At 35.2% G+C, this 16,859-nt stretch overlaps 1 protein-coding gene across 1 annotated transcript; it reads left to right on the top strand.

Moving 5' to 3' along the window:
- Window positions 1–12,416: 12,416 nt before the first annotated feature.
- LOC100250055 (putative disease resistance RPP13-like protein 1) lies at window positions 12,417–16,074 on the top strand. The gene is made up of 5 exons (XM_019222124.1): window positions 12,417–12,763; window positions 12,853–13,814; window positions 14,208–14,276; window positions 14,334–15,934; window positions 16,039–16,074. The coding sequence occupies exons 1-5, from the start codon at window positions 12,417–12,419 to the stop codon at window positions 16,072–16,074; spliced, it is 3,015 nt and encodes a 1,004-aa protein (XP_019077669.1).
- Window positions 16,075–16,859: the final 785 nt, after the last annotated feature.

Genomic DNA, 16,859 nt, shown 5'->3' with positions numbered 1-16,859 from the left:
CAGTTGAAAAGGAACCAACATCCTTTGCATAGGTAATTCATGATCCTAAATGGTGTCTTGCTATGCAACAAGAGCTTGCTGCTCTAAAGGCTAATGGCACATGGTCTCTTCAAGCACTACCTCCAAGGAAGAAACTGATTGGATGCAAATGGGTATACAAGATCAAATTCAAATTTGATGGTAACGTCGAATGTTATAAAGCCATATTGGTAGCAAGAGGGTACAATCAAGTTGAAGGATTAGATTATCATGAAACTTTTGCTCCTGTTGTAAAGCTTGTGACCATTCGTCTCCTTCTTGTAATTGTCTTGTCTTAATGTTGGCACCTTCGCCAACTCGATGTTAATAATGTTTTCTTACATGGAGATCTTAATGAAGATGTATACATGTGGTTACCTCCTTGTTTTGGATGAAAGGGGGAGACTCGAGTTTGCAAACTTCACAAATCATGGATATGAGTAGCTCACAACAAAATCCAGAAACTTTTAGAAAATTTACTAGAATTCTCTAAGATTTTTACCAAGAACCATACTAAGAACAAATTAATCAAAGAAATTTTAAGGAACTCAAGTTAGGGAAAAAAATTGCTCATATTTTGCATTTCCAAACTCCTCTATAATTTGGATAAAAAAATAAAGGTTTCTAGGGTTTTAGGATAATCATGCTTAAGGCAATGTTTAACTCTCTTATATTTTAGGGGAATATTTCATTGTCTTTTTTGTGATATTTTCCCATGTTATTTTTGCCACAAAAACACCTGCACACATTTCATAAAATTTTAATGTATCAATATTCATGGTTATTTTTGTCCTTGAAAATTCATGGACTTTGCATCAATTATGCACTTTTTATAGCTCTTTTCCTATTATAAGAAAGTGAAATCCCTAAAACTCAATCGTCCCTATTTACATTAATTATCCATAGGTTTAATAGAGGGAAAAAAAAGCTTAAAAATTAGAAAAAAAAGACTCAATGAACTCATGAATTCCATTACCATGGTAAAGGTTCTTAAAAGCTTTTTTTGTCATGAGAACATCAACTATGTGATTCATCTATCACTTACTCAAAAATTTGCACAACAATTATTCAAGGATTGAAAAAAATCAGATGTAAATAAATGAAAATAAAATATATTAAATTCTCCAATCACAATTAATGTCTATGCATATATGATATTGACTAGTGCATATTTTGAGGGAAAAAGATAACAAAGTAAGATAATAATTTGTGCTAATTGCCTTTCTTCTTGCTGGCATGGGTACCTGCGTTGGCTTTCTTGTAGATATGCATGCCAAGTATACCTGATCCTTTTTGGTCTTTTTAACTATTGTATATTACTCTTCCCCTTTCTCTTGAAAGCACAAACCTTCTCTTTCTGCATCACTAGTAGAAATATTTTTTCAGGGCTTAAAATAGGTATTATAGTAATCCTTCATTTTTCTTCTATATTATACCTTTTTTGAATTTACTATTGGAACATCTTATTCATGTGTTTGTACATAAATTGGGGGATTATTGGCAGTACTCATCGGTAGATATTTGGGGATGCATGGTTGAAAATATAGTATGTCTATTAAGATTCATTTATTTGAAGAACAATTAAAGAACAAGGTTTGTGAACTCAATTAAACGGCTAACGGTTTTTTATTTATTTCTTTTAGTGCAATTCTCAACTTTTACACACAAAAATAGAATTTAGGTTCTAATTTAATATATGAGAAAGTTGGTATACTAATTGTTTTACAAAAACAGTTTCATATTTGATGATCCTAATGTTGTTACCTTAGGTATTGTTGTTTCTTTGTTGTAGTTTGGTTTGTTTTACAAATTCAAGTAGTGTAATTTTTATTAGCTAGTATTTATTTTAATTTTAGGGATGATTTCTATGCCTAGTACAACAATTACTTTATGTTTCGTAATCATTTTTTCTTCTTAATTCACATTTACTTTCTTTATTAAGTATAGGTTAAACAACATGTCAAGCCTTTCCATTAAGCAATCTAGTGTGATATATCAGTCATCAAAGAAACAGATGAGAAGGATGTGCAACCTCCCAAGGGATATCAAGTTATCAAGACTTCCTGTGTGAAAGACTCATGCAAGTTCAGGTGTGTTTCAAAACATTGGTGCAACCTAATCTCAGACCCTAGTTTTGTTGATTTCTACTATGATAGATCAAGAGAAAAATCCTCAAATACTACTGATGAAAGATTCTAAGAGTGATGAAAATAAGCAGCAAATTATTCGTTTAACCTTGGTGGATTTGGATGGAAAGGTAGGAAATGAGTTGACCAAACTTGTATATGGAGAATACATTGGCATGTTGCCTTCAATCTATGGTCTATTATGTTTTGTATATGAAAATCATTTCTACCTTTACAACCCTGCCATGCAAGAATTTTTAAGCTTGTTAGAGGGTTCATCATCCCCTTGCGATGATCATGGAGCTGGTTTTGGATATGTTATATCAACAAAAGAGTACAAAATGGTACATATGTTCACTCGAAGTGAGTTTAGTATTGGTTTAGACATTGGGTGTGAAATTCTTACTTTGTCAAATGGTGATGCAGCTTGTTCTCGCTCATGGAAAATAATTGATCAAAGTAATTGGTTTACACATTGTTGATCAATACTGATCAACAATGTGTTTTATTGGACAATAGATGATTAACGTGACAATTTTCAGATTACGTGCTAATCCTCACCCTCATTTTGGAAGAAGAAAATTTTAGAACAATTCGTCTTCCTGAGCCTAATTCATATGATGAAGAAAACTACATGTTTCTGGTGGAGTTGCGGGGATTTTTGCGCTTGGTAGATTACTTTTCAATTCCTCCAATGATGAACATATGGATGTTGAAGGACTCCGACAATATAACATGGGTGAAAGAATAAAGCATCAGGATCGATATCTTGGATAGCTTTGACAATGTGTACACTGTTTTCACTCCTATTTTTATCATAGTGGAGAAATAATTGTTGATTCAGACCAAGAAAGCCTACACTACTACAATGTTGAAAGAGAAAGCTTCAGAAGGGGGAAAAGACTAAATATGCAATGGGATACTAGTCGGGCAAGGGAAAGACCATGAAGGGATACTAGGCTATCTATATATACTAATAGCTTTTTCTCTCTTGGAAGTAGTTGAAAGTGTTTCTTCTCAGTCTACTGTGTTTTGGAATGTTATATATTTCATACATTCAGTATGACTTGTTTTCTATACAGAAAATTGTAATACTAATTCAGTTTCACCATTCTTCTTCATATCAGAGAGAGAATTAATAACATATAGAAAATCATGCAGTGCATTCTTTCACTCTCAATCTCAAGCTAGATTTCTCTTAATCTCTGACCCTGGCTAACATCTCCTTGTCTTCTCTCTCACAACCCTTTTTCTCTACAACTCCACATGACCAAACCCTAAATAAAGCAATTATTCTGCCACCATTGGAGTCCAAGCAACAAGGAAAAGTTTCAAAGCTACCCGCAGTTCTCATAACAGGTTCAATTTCTTTGTGTTATTTAATGTCATCAGCCAATGGCTTTGGTTCTTGCTTTCCTTTACTACTTCCTCTCTTTCGTTTATTGCAGAGATTACTTCCTTGGTAGGATATTACTTTATGGGACTAAATTGACATTTCTATAATTAATGGATATATATTTGCGTTTGAAACTATTTCTTCCATGATTGTTTTGTGTGGTTTCATAATTTTAATTTGGTTTCTTTTCATTCTCTTTTTATTTTATTTCAAAGTTTTTTAATGTTTATTTTTTGCATCAAAAAGGGATTTCAAAAAAATATTGTTTTTTAGGAAGGAAAAAGAAAATCAAAAGGGAAAATAAATAAATTTGAAAGAAAGTAAAGGTAGGAAGAGGAAGTTAGAGATTTTTTTTTTAGTTAAGATTTTGTTGGAAAGTTAAACTTAATTTAGAAAGTTTCTAAAAATTAGAATTAGATTTAATCCCCGTAAGTCAAAAGAGAATATTCTATTTTTAGTACTAGTTCTAGTTTCTATATTTATGTAAAGTTATAGAAGGTACTTCTATATTTTGTTAATAGGAGTTTCTATTTAGTTAAGTATGAGTATCTATAAATAAAAGATTATGTAATATTTGAAAAAGAGAGACTGGTGAAAGATTCTAAAATTTTTAATCGTCCCTAGTTTTATTTTCTTTTTGTAATTGATTGTATTTCTCTTTTAACCTATCACTTCAATAAATTGGTGCCTAAGCCATAGGAAAAGGATGGCAAGGGAGATGTATCAACTTCAAGTCCCCCAAGTCAATAAAGACAATTACAATAATTGGAGTATCAAAATAAAGGCTTTTCTTTATTCACAAGAGGCATGGGAGGTTATAGAGAAAGGCTATAAAGAGCTATAAGACGAAGCCACTCTATCCCTAAATCAAAGAGATTTTTTGAAAGATACAAGGAAAAGAGACAAGAAAGCTCTCACCATCATCTATCAAGCAACAGATGAATTACTTTTGAGAAGATTTTGAAGTGCAACTACCTTTAAGGAAGCTTAAGAGATATTACAAAATATACACATGGGAGTTAATAAGGTATGAGTAAGCTGGCTTAGAGGGCTTCTAAGCACCACAAGGATGTGAAAAACTTGTGGGAAAAGTTCGTGCTGATGACACTAGGACCATGTGCTATCCACCTAAGGGTTTCATCTATCGACTCCTAGTTATCAATAGTAACTTTGACCTGAATGGATAAGTGATAGTAATTAGTTCTTTCTTTTTTTTATGATTAGTGCTAAGAATGCTGAAAATTTTACAATCACTCCATTACCTTTTTTCACAACCAATGAGTAAAATGTGCATGTTCTCTTCTTATAGCCACTTTTATCTCTTAGATTGGCATGGATTATTTAATTTCAACCATTTCATGTGTTCTCTACGAAGATATGTATAACAAAGTAACAATAAGTATTCAAATTTTAGTTAAAGTAAACTAGACAAAATAAAAATAGTTGGTCCTTACTTGATATAAAGTTGAATGATGGTTGTATTCTCAAACATATAATGATGCTCTTACAACCACAAATTGGAATCAACTATAGTGATATGACCTCCAAGTAACTGGATGGTCAATGTTCATGCCACTAGGAATCTTAATTACATCTATATTTAATAAGTGTTTTGTCAGAAATTTGATAACTTTCTTTGTAGTGTAGCATTCAACAATATGAACTTTGTTGTCATTGAGGCCTAGAAAGCATGACATAATGTAACATATAGAGACTCGTTTATAAACTTATTTACTTATATTTCTTAGTCTCCTTTTATTATTCCAAATGTATTAATTGGTTATTTGAGTATAAAAGCCCATATAACTTGCATTGTACATGACTTGGATGCATTATGAGTTGCACAAAATATCTAAGTCATAGGTTCCTTGCAGAGTGATGAGAGGTCTACAATTGATTTATGGATTTGGGCAATCCATGTAAGATTGTAGCGCATTGCATCATAATTGGAGAAAAGACTTGTCTTGGTCACTAGGATGGTTTTTTTCCTTGGTGGATGCACTAGTGTATGTGATGCACATTGGACAAAACCTACGATGAATTATGACGTAAGGCTATTAGTTGTCATGATTCACCAAGCTACTATATTACATGGACTCTCAACCTTGAGAGGATATTAAGCTTATGCCAAAGTCAATAGGAGACTTTGACTTATGGGTGAGATCTTAAGGTGGTCACATATCCTTATGAATTGGGTCACTATTGATGAAGGTTGGTGGTAACATGTATTTTCAATAAAGATTGCAAGATATCTTACGAATTGAGACAGTATCTCCCCTTGGGTGATCCAAAGGGCATGTGATCTAGAAGATTATGATCATAACATTTTCTTTAGTTGAAATTTAACATATGCTCATTGGAGCTAGAGTATGTCAATTGATCATATAATAAGTGACATTTATAACTCAATGATTAGAGAAGTAATTTTGATAAGTGATAATATTACCTTGTTAGATTAAGAACACCGATTCATGAGGAGTCTGCATCTAGTGGATAGAAGGTTATAGATTTTAACTTTGTCTCGTTGTTATTTACACAGGGTACTGGAATGCAATTGATTATTTGTAGTAGGATATTGAATCAATTTCAAAATTGGATTTTGAGGGAGCTAGTACCCCTATGGGTCCTAGTGGTTCCTACTTTAAGCTCATATACCATATTAGCATGGGTTATGAGGGTTAAATTGTCTCTAGGTTCACTCTTGTGCATAAGGGCATCTTGGTAATTTATGCATGGTTAAGTAGGGGGTAGTGAACAAAGTCTCTGAATTGGGTAAATTGATTAATTAGATGACTTTGTATAGTTAATTAATCAATTAAGACTTTTTTGGGGTAGATTAAGTAACCCAAGCCTAAGTGGGCTCAAGTCACTTAAGTCTACTAGGGAAACCCTATAAATACTCCTTTAGTAGTTAAGGTTTCCAAGGCTTTTGACTATCACCTTCCACTTTGTAGAGAGAGTGAGAGAGAGCTAAGACATCTTTCATTCCAAAGTCCGCTCTTTAAAGTGCTACGGTTGTGGTTCGAGTCATTGGGTGAGAAGATCTTGGGTGTATGAGACTTCTAGATACTACAGACACATTCTTCATTGTGTGGAATTGATTTGAGAACGCTCAAATCACAGGTAAAGTTTTCTATAACACTATTCTTCTAGAACCTATTAATAGAAATTGTATTTTTATGTTTCCGTTGTTAGGATCTAGAGCCCTAGGGAGTATTAATATGCCTAACTTGAACCTGGGATAGGGAACAAAGAAATCCAGGGTTTCCTACAACCTTCAAGGTGATTGTAGTTTCAAACATAACCTCTTTAATACTTTCATAAACCTTTAAAATGGATAAATCCATTTAAGATAAAAAGATCCACAAAGTCTCATCTTTCTGGTAAGATGTATTGTTAAATGAATCATGATGTATCAAAGAAATGAGGGACATACTTTTGAAGTAAGCATAATGTCACTACTAGCTCACTCTATAACTTATCGAAATTAGACACATCAACCACCTTGTTACATAGAGCCTTGAAAAAAGAAGTTGAGGCTAGCAATAGCATGTCATGCATGCTTTAGCGAAAGTGATCATAAGGACACTAGAAAGTATTGTTGCAATAATGTATGATAATCATGGGACTTCAAACCACAAAGCTTCAAGTATTTCATTGACACAAGGTTTCTAAAATTTAAGCAATACTTTTTAAGAACCTTTAAGTAAGCTAAACTAAGTTTAATGAAATACCTTCTCCTCCATTCTAGAGAGTGTATAACATGCAAGTGGGAGGTAATTTTCTTTCATGTTTAACCTTTTGCTTCCTCATGAATTACAAATGATATTAATTTTCAATAGTATTTCCTCTTCACTTGGTGGTTGTGGAGGTGATAAAAATTCCTGCTTACCATTGAATACCCTTTTTTGTTTCCTAAAAAGATGATTGCAAGGAAGAAAATGATTGTGGCTTGTAAAAGAGTTCTTTTTCCCGTGCTTCAATCTAAGTAGGTTTCTTCCCCACATATTGGAGAAACAAAATATCTTTTAATTGTGAAACCAAACAAGTTTTCAAGTTTGAGAAAATCATTGATTGTCTATAATAAAATATTCCTCAATGTAAAGATTTTTCTATGATATGCATCATAAGCTTTAACTCCTACTTTACACAAACTTTTGAGATGTTTTAACAAAGGTGCTAAATAAACATTTATGTCATTACTGGGTTGTCGTGGACTTAATACTATCAAAGATAACATCATAAATTTCTTCTTCATGAGTATCCATAGTGGAAGGTTATAAGTGATCATGATTACAGGCCAAAAACGATGTCTACTACTCAAAGAACTATGGGGATTTATACTATTGACTACAATAATTAACAAGACTAAGGTTTCTAAGTTTTGCACCAAAATCAAACTATCTATGATCTTCTACCTTCCATTATAAGAAGTTTGATAGATGACACATTTTCCCATCAAATTCTCCTCCTTGTGCATGCTAAATGAGGTCTTTTGTGATTTTTGAGGACTAAAACATTCTCTTAAATCATGGATAGGTGGAAAATACCGCATTGATTTAGTAGGAACTACCTTACTTTTCTTGGTTCCTCTTCTATTGACCTTCCACCTTGAAGCACCATAGGTAGGAATGAAGATGCATCTTTAAACTCATTAAGATGCATCTTTAAACCCATCCCTTTAAAGTAAGCAATAGTTAGGACATGCTGATTACTACTCAAAAAGTGCTATTTGATAGCCTGTAATTAATCCTTTTAAACACTTTTGAGTAGTAGTTTAGGCCTTTTAACTCAATTGGCATGTTAAGGATCCTTTAAAGCAATTTTGATCACTTTGTGTAAGTTTTGGTGTTTTTGTTAGTATTTTGATCACCAAAGCAAGTCAAGACTGAGGAGAGCTATGAGGAATCTTGGGCAAAGCTTAGAAGTCATTTGCCAAGAGTGAATCCGGATTGCAAGGAGAAAAAGCAAAGAAAATCTACCATAAAGCCTATTCTTGATGACAGTCATAGCAGCCACTTTTGGAGCACTTTCTGAAGTCCAAATGATGCATGCTATATACCATTTCAAAGCTCAGGAAGTCAACAATCCAATGCTTCAAACGGTGTGCAATTCGGAGTTGAAACGAAGAAGTTGCATCCATTACAAGCCAATCACTCCGAGCTGAAGGAAGCATTTTGAAAAGTGTTGCGAAATCACCCTTTTGTTGCGAAGTGATTTCGCAGCATTTTTGTACAGTAAGGTGTTTCTCCTTCTGACGATGCACGAACCATGCCGCGAGAAGGGAGCTGGGAACCTCAAGGTGGAAGCCAACTTCGCAGCCCTGTGAAGATAGCTTGGTGTTGCGAAATAATTTCGCAGCCCTCTTGAGTGTCTGCGAAATTTCGCAGACACCATTTTTCTCCTGCGAAATGGTTCCTGAAGCCTCCCGAAGCTTGCTACCAACATTGAGAGATATTTTCCATTAGATTTTTGTTGTCTAAATCCCAAAATACTCCTTGTAAACCACCAATTACATGATTCCTTAGTTTTTAAGTTAGTAAAAAAAGACTAAATATCTTTGCAACAATTAGTTTTTTATTATGTTGATATATATACCTCTCGAGAGCCTGTTCTCAGAGAGGAGTTCCTTCTGTAACCATTTGGGTAAGCGAGTAAAGTTTATTTCTTTCTACTGCCTTACCTTCTCACTTTGTATTTTCATTTTATTTCTAAGTTATGAATTCTCTGAGGAGTTTTCCCCAGAGAATGAGTAACTAAACCTCCAATTCCTTGGAGCTAAGGTTGCCGGGGAAGGTTCCAAGTGCAAGAATGCAAAGCTCTGTGGTTTTAGCTAGTAATGAAGAGGAAGTGAAATCCTTTAGTGATTTCTATGTTTTTAGTTAACTTAAAACACCTTAGAGTCACCTGGGCCAACACTTGGTAAGGCAAGTGATTTCCAACCATGGAAATGCACTAGTTTACCCCTTGCGAGCCTCTGGTAGGTGACTTCAGGGTAGGATTTTCTAGAATAGCCAACACTTGGTAAGCTTTTGGACTCCTAGGAGGCATCCATTAGTTATCTCTTGTGAGCTTTTGACGGGTAATCCAAGGTTAAAGATCACCTTGAATGGTTAAGGCTTAGTGAGAGGCTTAAACCATTGCAAGTTGCATCAGTGAGAGAATTAAAGTGAAATCTAATTGAAGGAGTCTCTGTACATCACCGGTTAGAGAATTGAATATAAGTTGAATCTCTAATGCGAGGAAATAAACCATCTGACCGGAGCTATGTCTTTTGCATGAGGAACCACCCCAGTGAACCTAAATCCCCAAGGAATGCTTTTCTTCCTAAATTATTCCAAACTTCTGTTAAGTTAGTTAGTTTAAGTCTCAACCTTTACCAATCAAAGTTTGTGTTTTATTTCTTAAGCTAACCTTGAAATGAAACAAGACCAATTCACTTGGAATTGGTATCATTGATTGCTTGTTAGTCATTCCCAGTGAACGACCCTAGAGCCACTATACTATAGTAGCTTTTTCTTTGCTACCCTAGTGTATGGTGTTATAGGTAATAAATTTTGTTGATCACTTCCTCAATCAAGGAGCACCAGCTGAACACAAATCAGCTGAGACACCAATTGAGCATGAATCACATGCCTGTATTTTCTCATATTCCATTTTCAATGCATTCAATGTTTTCTTTGCTTCATACATAGATAATGACAACTCATTGTTAGAAGGCAACATTTCACTAAGCAATCTTAATAGCTCTGAGAAGCTTTTATAAAACCACCCATATCTTGCTTTTAGATTATATAATTTAACCAAAGCATATACCTTTGTAAAGCTTTTATAATCAGGGCATAAGAGCTTTTTAGCATCTTCAAGTATCATTTCAAATAATACCAAATTAGCCTCACAATCATCTTATGCATCTTGGACAATTTCTATTCTATGATCCACATTACCAAATTGAATTCTATCAAAATGTTTTGTTCCTATAGTTGGTAGTTCACTAATTTGAGTTGCCTTCCCATGCCAAAACGAAGGAAACCCTAATCATTTTCATAAAAAAAAAAAAACAAAAGTTCTTTAATATTTTGAGTTTGGAATATCAAATTCCCTCATTGTAGGCATGAGCATTCAATGAAGCTATGATTTGCAAAAATTTGAACTACATATGTAATAAAATTGTCATCCCCACCCTTCATAGTCCTTTGATCTTCTATCTTTTGACATCCAAGAACAAGAGAAGCCTTGGAAACATTAGCTTCTAAAAGCATTCAAAAATTTTAGTTTCTAGTTTGTGTATGAGAGGAGATGGAAATTGATGATGGATCGATATAATGTATTTGTAATAGATAAAATGAGAAAGGGTGACTTATTTAAATAAAAAAAAAACGAAAAACCATTGTTTCATGCCAAAGATCATTGTTCAATCACAATAAGCACATTCTGGATAGGCATCAAAGAATTATGATGAAGTATCACATATCCTATTGAAAAATAAGTACTATCAAAAAATTGTATTTTCTTTAATAAGGGTTTTTTATTTAATAGGTATTTTCTCAGCACATGGTCCACATCAAAAGGCATTATCACAGACTAGGACCCTTTGCTAAAAGGCAAAAAGACATTCATCCCCATTTTTCCTTGTTTGGGGCTCTGGAGGACCAATATAAAATATTTGGCAATTTGCCCCATTTTTGTGAAATCACTATTTTCTAGTCAACCCTTTCATTGGTAAAAGTCACTCCACAAGGATAGCAACCTTGTTATTGTAAATGGTATAAAAAATAATGTACCCATTACTTAGAAAAATAATTTTACCCTTATATTCTTTTATTTTATTCACACAAATTATATGTCATTATTCAATAATTTTAAACTTTTAATTTAATTGATAGTTTATATCCATATCAGAATTTTGATTTCTGAAACTTTGTGTGTGAAGATTGTGATATAAATGAGATTTTGATTTAAAACAACTTTGAGAATTAATGGCTATGGGTAACTGGAGCTGAAATTAAAAAAGACCCGTTAAGTAGGACTTGTACTGATGAACTGGATTTCATGTTGATCCGCAGAATGCTAGGAAAATCCCAAAGAAAAATTATATAGAAAAAATAAACAGCATGGCATCATGTCTCATAGCCTTTTGAAAATATGTGCAGGTGGAAGCCATTGGATGAATATTATTTTGCTTGCTCTGAAATATTTTGTCTTCAAATTGATTTGGCACTTTTGTCTTTCTGTTGTGGGAGAAGAGTAGGCATACAGATTTCTGTTGCCTTCCTACGTTCCCATATTACCATCTTAATTTTTGAAACTTAAAATGAGAATAACTTCAGTCAATATTGAACTCGAAAGGGTGAAGAACAATGCTTGCTAGATAATTTGTGAATTGTATGTCCAAGTTTTTCTTAACACCTTAGTTTCTTAATTCATAGTCATATTAAAGATGTTTACTGGTATCTGTTGTGCTCATGAAGGATCTTCTGCCACTCCTTCAATGTTAAGCATATTCTGAAGTTGTATTACTTTTATGTCAGGGTTTTTTTTTCGAGGTTTCTGAACTATAAGTTAACATTTAGTGCATTAATATTAAGGACTGCTGTTGATCATCATTTACTATTTTGTTGAGCAATCCAAAGTTTGGGGTTCTCTGAAAAGGACTTGAAAAAAACTAAGTTTAAAAGCATAGTAATTGATGGAAAGTTAACAAGGACAATTTTTATTCTTTATTTGACGGAGACTTTGAGAACCAAAAATTGGAACCTTGTAGGCTCAAGTGTTGCAATCTTTCTGGTTTTCAGTGTAAAGGCTTTCTCAGCAAAAACTCATCCCATTTGTGTTTTTCTTCTAAGTTGCCGATTCCTTTTGTTTCCGCAGAAAACATGTTTGTGGGTGAGGCAGCTGTATCTTCATTCCTTGCTGTTGTGATTGACAAGTTGATCGCGGGCCCGCTGTTAGAGTATGCACGAAGGCAGAAAGTTGACTTGACACTCCAAGAATGGAGGAAAAAATTGCTGCATATCGAAGCTGTGATGAATGATGCTGAGGAGAAGCAGATAAGGGAGAGAGCAGTAAAAGTCTGGTTGGATGATCTCAAAGCTTTGGCCTACGACATTGAAGATGTCCTGGACGAGCTGGTCACGAAAGCCAATCGACACAGCTTGACAGAAGGACCTCAACCCAGCTCCAGTAAGGTACGGAAGTTCATCCCAACTTTCCATCCTAGCAGGTCCGTGTTCAATGGCAAGATTAGCAAAAAGATAAAGAAAATTACTGAGGATCTAGATACCATTGCAAAAAATTTGACCTTTATTTGAGGGAAGGCGTTGGAGAGTTTTTATTTTCAGCAGAGGAAAGGTTGACTACTTCCCTGGTAGATGAGTTTGGGGTTTATGGTAGGGATGCTGATAGGGAGAAGATTATGGAGTTGTTCCTATCAGATGAAGTATCTGCTGATCAGAAAGTTGGGGTAATTCCTATTGTTGGTATGGGTGGGGTTGGTAAAACAACCCTCGCTCAGATTATCTACAATGACAAAAGGGTGGAGGACTATTTTGATACGAGAATTTGGGTCTGTGTTTCTGATCAATTTGATTTGGTAGAAATAACAAAAGCAATTCTAGAATCGGTCACTAAAGACTCATCACACTCTAGAAATTTACAATTCCTGCAAGATGGTTTGAAGAAAGAATTGAATGGGAAAAGATTTTTGCTTGTTTTAGACGATATATGGAATGAGAACCCCAACAACTGGAGTGTCCTGCAGGCTCCTTTTAGGGTTGGAGCACACGGTAGTTTCGTCATGGTAACCACTCGCAATGAAAATGTTGCATCAATTATGCGCACTACTGCTTCTTATCATCTTAACGAACTATCTGACAAGTATTGTTGGTCTTTATTTGCACATCTTGCCTTTGAAAACATAACTTCAGATGCACTGCAAAGTTTGGAACTAATTGGTAAGAAAATAGTGAAGAAATGTAAAGGGTTGCCATTGGCAGCAAAGACGCTTGGTGGTCTCCTACGCTCTAAACAAGATGAGAATGCTTGGAAGGAAATGTTGAATAACAAAATATGGGATTTACCCGCTGACCAAAGTAGTATTCTTCCAGCTCTACACTTGAGCTACCATTATCTCCCCACCAAACTGAAGCAATGCTTTGCGTACTGCTCTATATTCCCAAAGGGTTATGAATTTGAAAAGAAGCAATTGATTTTGTTATGGATGGGAGAAGGTTTGGTTAATGGCTCAAGAAGAGGAGAGACAGTAGAAAAAGAAGGTGAAACATGTTTTCACAATCTATTGTTGAGATCATTTTTTCAGCAATCAAATCATGACAAGTCATTGTTTATGATGCATGACTTGATTCATGATTTAACTCAATTTGTCTCTGGAGAATTTTGTTTTAGGTTGGAATTTGGAAAACAAAACCAAATTTCAAAAAAGGCCCGACATTTATCATATGTTCGAGAAGAATTTGATGTCTCCAAGAAATTTAATCCTGTTCATGAAACTTATAATTTGAGAACTTTCTTACCATTGACTATGCCTCATGGAGTTTCTACTTGCTACCTATCCAAGAAAGTTAGTCATCATCTATTGCCAACATTAAGATGCTTACGGGTTGTCTCCCTGTCTCACTATCATATCACCCATTTGCCTGATTCAATAGGAAAGTTGAAGCATTTGCGCTATTTGGACCTTTCCTACACTGCAATCCATAAATTACCTGAATCAATAGGTATGCTTTTCAACTTGCAAACGTTGATGCTATCAAACTGTAATTTTCTTTCTGAAGTGCCATCAGAGATTGGAAAACTCATCAACTTGCGTTATTTTGATATTAGTAAAACTAAATTAGAAGGGATGCCAATGGGAATTAATAGACTGAAGGACCTTCAAGTACTGACTACTTTTGTTGTTGGATGGAAGCATGCTGCAGCAAGAATTAAGGATTTGCGGGATCTTTCACAACTTGGGGGAACGCTCTCGATTTTGAACTTGCAGAATGTGGTGTGTGCAGCAGATGCTTTAGAAGCTAATTTGAAAGATAAGGGAAAGCTCGATGACTTGGTGTTTGGATGGGATTGTAATGCAGTTTCTGGTGATTTGCAGAATCAAACAAGAGTTCTTGAAAACCTACAGCCTCACAAGAAGTTGAAAACCCTCACTATTGAGTACTACTATGGCACAAAATTTCCAAATTGGTTAGGTGATCCTTCTTTCATGAATTTAGTTTTCTTGCAACTAAAAAGCTGTAAAAACTGCTTGTCTTTGCCACCAATTGGGCAGCTTCAGTCTCTCAAGGGCCTCTCTATTGTGAAAATTGGAGTGCAGAGGGTTGGTCCAGAGTTCTGTGGGAATGGTTCTGGTTCATCTTCCTTTAAGCCCTTTGGATCCCTGAAAACACTGAAGTTTGAAGAGATGTTGGAGTGGGAGGAATGGACTTGTTCTCAAGTTGAATTCCCTTGTCTAGAAGAGCTCTATGTCCAGAAATGTCCAAAGCTGAAAGGCGATATACCCAAGCACCTTCCTCTCTTGACAAAACTTGAGATTACTGAATGTGGGCAGCTAGTGGATTCTCTTCCAATGGTCCCCTCCCTTTGTGAATTGAAGTTGACAGAATGTAATGATGTGGTGTTTAGAAGTGCTGTTGACATCACCTCACTTACTTCCTTAATTGTCAATGATATTTGTAAGATACCACTGGAATTGCAACACCTTCATTCTCTTGTAAGATTGACCATTGATGGTTGTCCAGAGCTAAGGGAAGTACCACCAATTCTACGCAAGCTCAACTCTCTTAAACAGCTGGTTATCAAAGGATGCTCAAGTCTTCAGTCACTTTTGGAGATGGGGCTCCCACCCATGCTTCAAAAGCTTGACATCGAAAAATGCGGCATTTTGGAGTCCTTGGAAGATGCGGTGATGCAAAACAATACTTGTCTCCAACAGCTGACTATCAAAGATTGTGGTTCTCTGAGGTCCTTCCCCAGCATTGCTTCTCTGAAATATCTTGATATAAAAGACTGTGGGAAGCTGGACTTACCCCTGCCTGAGGAGATGATGCCCAGCTACTTTGCTTCCCTTACAACACTTATTATAAACAGTAGTTGTGATTCTCTCACTTCCTTCCCATTAGGTTTCTTCAGAAAGCTTGAGTTTTTTTATGTGAGCAACTGCACAAATCTGGAGTCCCTTTCCATTCCAGATGGCATTCACCATGTTGAGTTCACATCTCTTAATTACATGTACATCAATAATTGTCCGAATCTGGTGTCTTTTCCACAAGGAGGATTGTCAGCTCCCAACCTATCAGTGCTTATTCTCCAACAGTGCAAGAAGCTAAAGTCACTGCCCCAAGGAATGCACACCCTCCTTACATCCCTTGAGATATTGGTATTATATGATTGTCAAGAACTTGTTTCGTTTCCTGATGAGGGTCTGCCAACTAATCTATCTTTACTTGACATCTCAAACTGCTACAAGCTCATGGAGCACAGGATGGAGTGGGGCTTGCAAAGGCTTCCATTTCTTAAAATTTTTTATTTGAGAGGATGTAAAGAAGAGATTGTTAAAAAAATCTGGAGAAAGGAACTAAAACTTTCAGAAAATATTAGAGTACTGAGTTGGAGAAAGACACACACTATATTTCACCAAAGAGAATGCCTATTTATAGGCTTACAACCAAACTGAAAATGCTAAAAACTCTCAGCTGCTATGACTACTTCTACTAACAGAAAAACTGAAAATCAGAGATAGCAAAACAGAGACTAAGTCTAACTAAGACATTTTCAAAGGCAAACTCTCATGAATTCTAACACTCCTCCTTGAGATTTGCCTTGGACATACCAAGCTTCAACCTTAGGAACTCCAGCCTTGATTTAGGAAGTCCTTTAGTCATTATGTCAGCAAGTTGCTCATCAGTTGAGCAATAATGCAGCTTAACAAGTGAATTCTTTTCAGCTTCCCTTATGGAGTGGAATTTTACATTTATGTGCTTGGTTCTGCCATGATGGACAGGATTTTGAGCAATGGAAATGGCTGACTTATTGTCACAGTAAAGCTCAGTTGGTGAGCTTTGTTCCTGGCCTAAATCAGCAAGCAATTTTCTCAACCATATTGCTTGATTTGCAGCAGCTGCTAAGGAGATATACTCAGCTTCTGTAGTTGATTGTGCCACTACTTCTTGCTTTCTTGAATTCCAGCATATGACACCTGAACCGATTGTAAATGCATAACCTGAAGTGCTCTTCATATCATCAACACTTCCTGCCCAATCACTATCAGCATAACCATCTAGCTTAACTCCTCCTGTCTTTAA

This window comes from Vitis vinifera, chromosome 9, assembly GCF_030704535.1.
Source record: "Vitis vinifera cultivar Pinot Noir 40024 chromosome 9, ASM3070453v1".
NCBI classification, from domain to species: Eukaryota; Viridiplantae; Streptophyta; class Magnoliopsida; order Vitales; family Vitaceae; genus Vitis; species Vitis vinifera.
This window is presented reverse-complemented; position numbering and strand designations above follow the sequence as displayed.